The 1,186-nt window shown below is 29.9% G+C and overlaps 1 protein-coding gene across 1 annotated transcript in view; it reads left to right on the forward strand.

Annotated features, from left to right (window-relative positions):
• Positions 1–1,186, forward strand: part of LOC107101039 (NLR family member X1-like) — a 7,698-nt gene that overhangs the window by 4,668 nt on the left and 1,844 nt on the right. The window contains exon 3 of the mRNA XM_015399793.1: positions 839–1,166. Coding sequence (XP_015255279.1) covers positions 839–1,166 — 328 coding nt within the window. The remainder of the gene's footprint in view (positions 1–838; positions 1,167–1,186) is intronic.

Below are 1,186 nucleotides of genomic sequence, written 5' to 3' on the forward strand. Positions count from 1 at the left end.
GGGGGGGGTGCACTGTTTGGTAAAACAGCTCCTTAAAAAAAATTGATTTTCTATTAAAAAATTCTGTTATCCTATAGACAAAATTTAAAGCTGTATGGTAATTAGTATGGAAAGAAAGAAAAAAAACATGCAGAGTAAAAGGTGTATAATGTTATCAATCTTTTAAAATAAACTATGTGAAATCAGTATCAACATCAAGGAAATGCATATTTATTACTGTATTTTCACTTGATCTTTGAATACTGTAGCTCAGCAGAAATAATCATTAAAACAAAAAAAACTTTTGTTCAAACAAGGAGGCTCTAACATAATTATAGGTATATCCCTTTGTTATTCACCGTTTTTACCAGATATAAAAAAGAAATGTTAACATCAAATTTCAATTTCTAATTACCTGGTTTGTTATAATTTCTTTTTTTCCTTCTTAATCGATTTCCAATTAGGGTTTTGTGGGATAGTATTCATTAGTTGGTGTCTTATCTGCTGTAATACATTTATCATATGTTGCAATGTCTAAAATAGAGGAAAATATTCATTAGGTAGTATAACTGTGGAAGTAACATAAATTCCGTGGTACTATAATCAATATTCACAATGTCTCATTACTTCAGGATCTGACAGTATTATTTTTTTTGATGACAGAAATGTAATTCATGTGGTAAATATATTAATTTGCTCAGTGAATCTTATGCCAGGCTGAGTTAAGCTTGTTGCCAAGAAGAAATACAGATTATTTCTAAAAATAATTTTTTTACAATAGGATTTCTTTAAAATGTAACTATTTATAAAAGTTATTCTTATTTTTGATGTGCATTTATCATGTATTTTTCAATGACAGGAGACAATACTAAGGGAAGTGATGACCTGAAGAAAGTTATTCTTGAGGAGCTGAGTCGATATAAAAATGACCAAAAACTCTCTGAAATTGGGATATTTGATGATAAAGAGAAATGGAGCCAAGTCAAATACAGTAAATTGTTTTCTGAAAATAAAACTAGAACAGTGCTCATGAAAGGAGTCCCAGGTATTGGCAAAACATTCCAGACAAGAATGTTCATGATTGATTGGGCTGAAAGAAAATCCAACAAGGACATAACGGCTTTAGTGTCTCTTCCTTTCACTGAACTAATTGCAAAGAAGGATGAAGAAAAAAGCATGAAATCTTTGCTCGAGGATTTTTTCAAGA

Source organism: Cyprinodon variegatus, unplaced genomic scaffold (assembly GCF_000732505.1).
Source record: "Cyprinodon variegatus isolate N-32 unplaced genomic scaffold, C_variegatus-1.0 Scaffold1047, whole genome shotgun sequence".
Taxonomy (NCBI): Eukaryota; Metazoa; Chordata; class Actinopteri; order Cyprinodontiformes; family Cyprinodontidae; genus Cyprinodon; species Cyprinodon variegatus.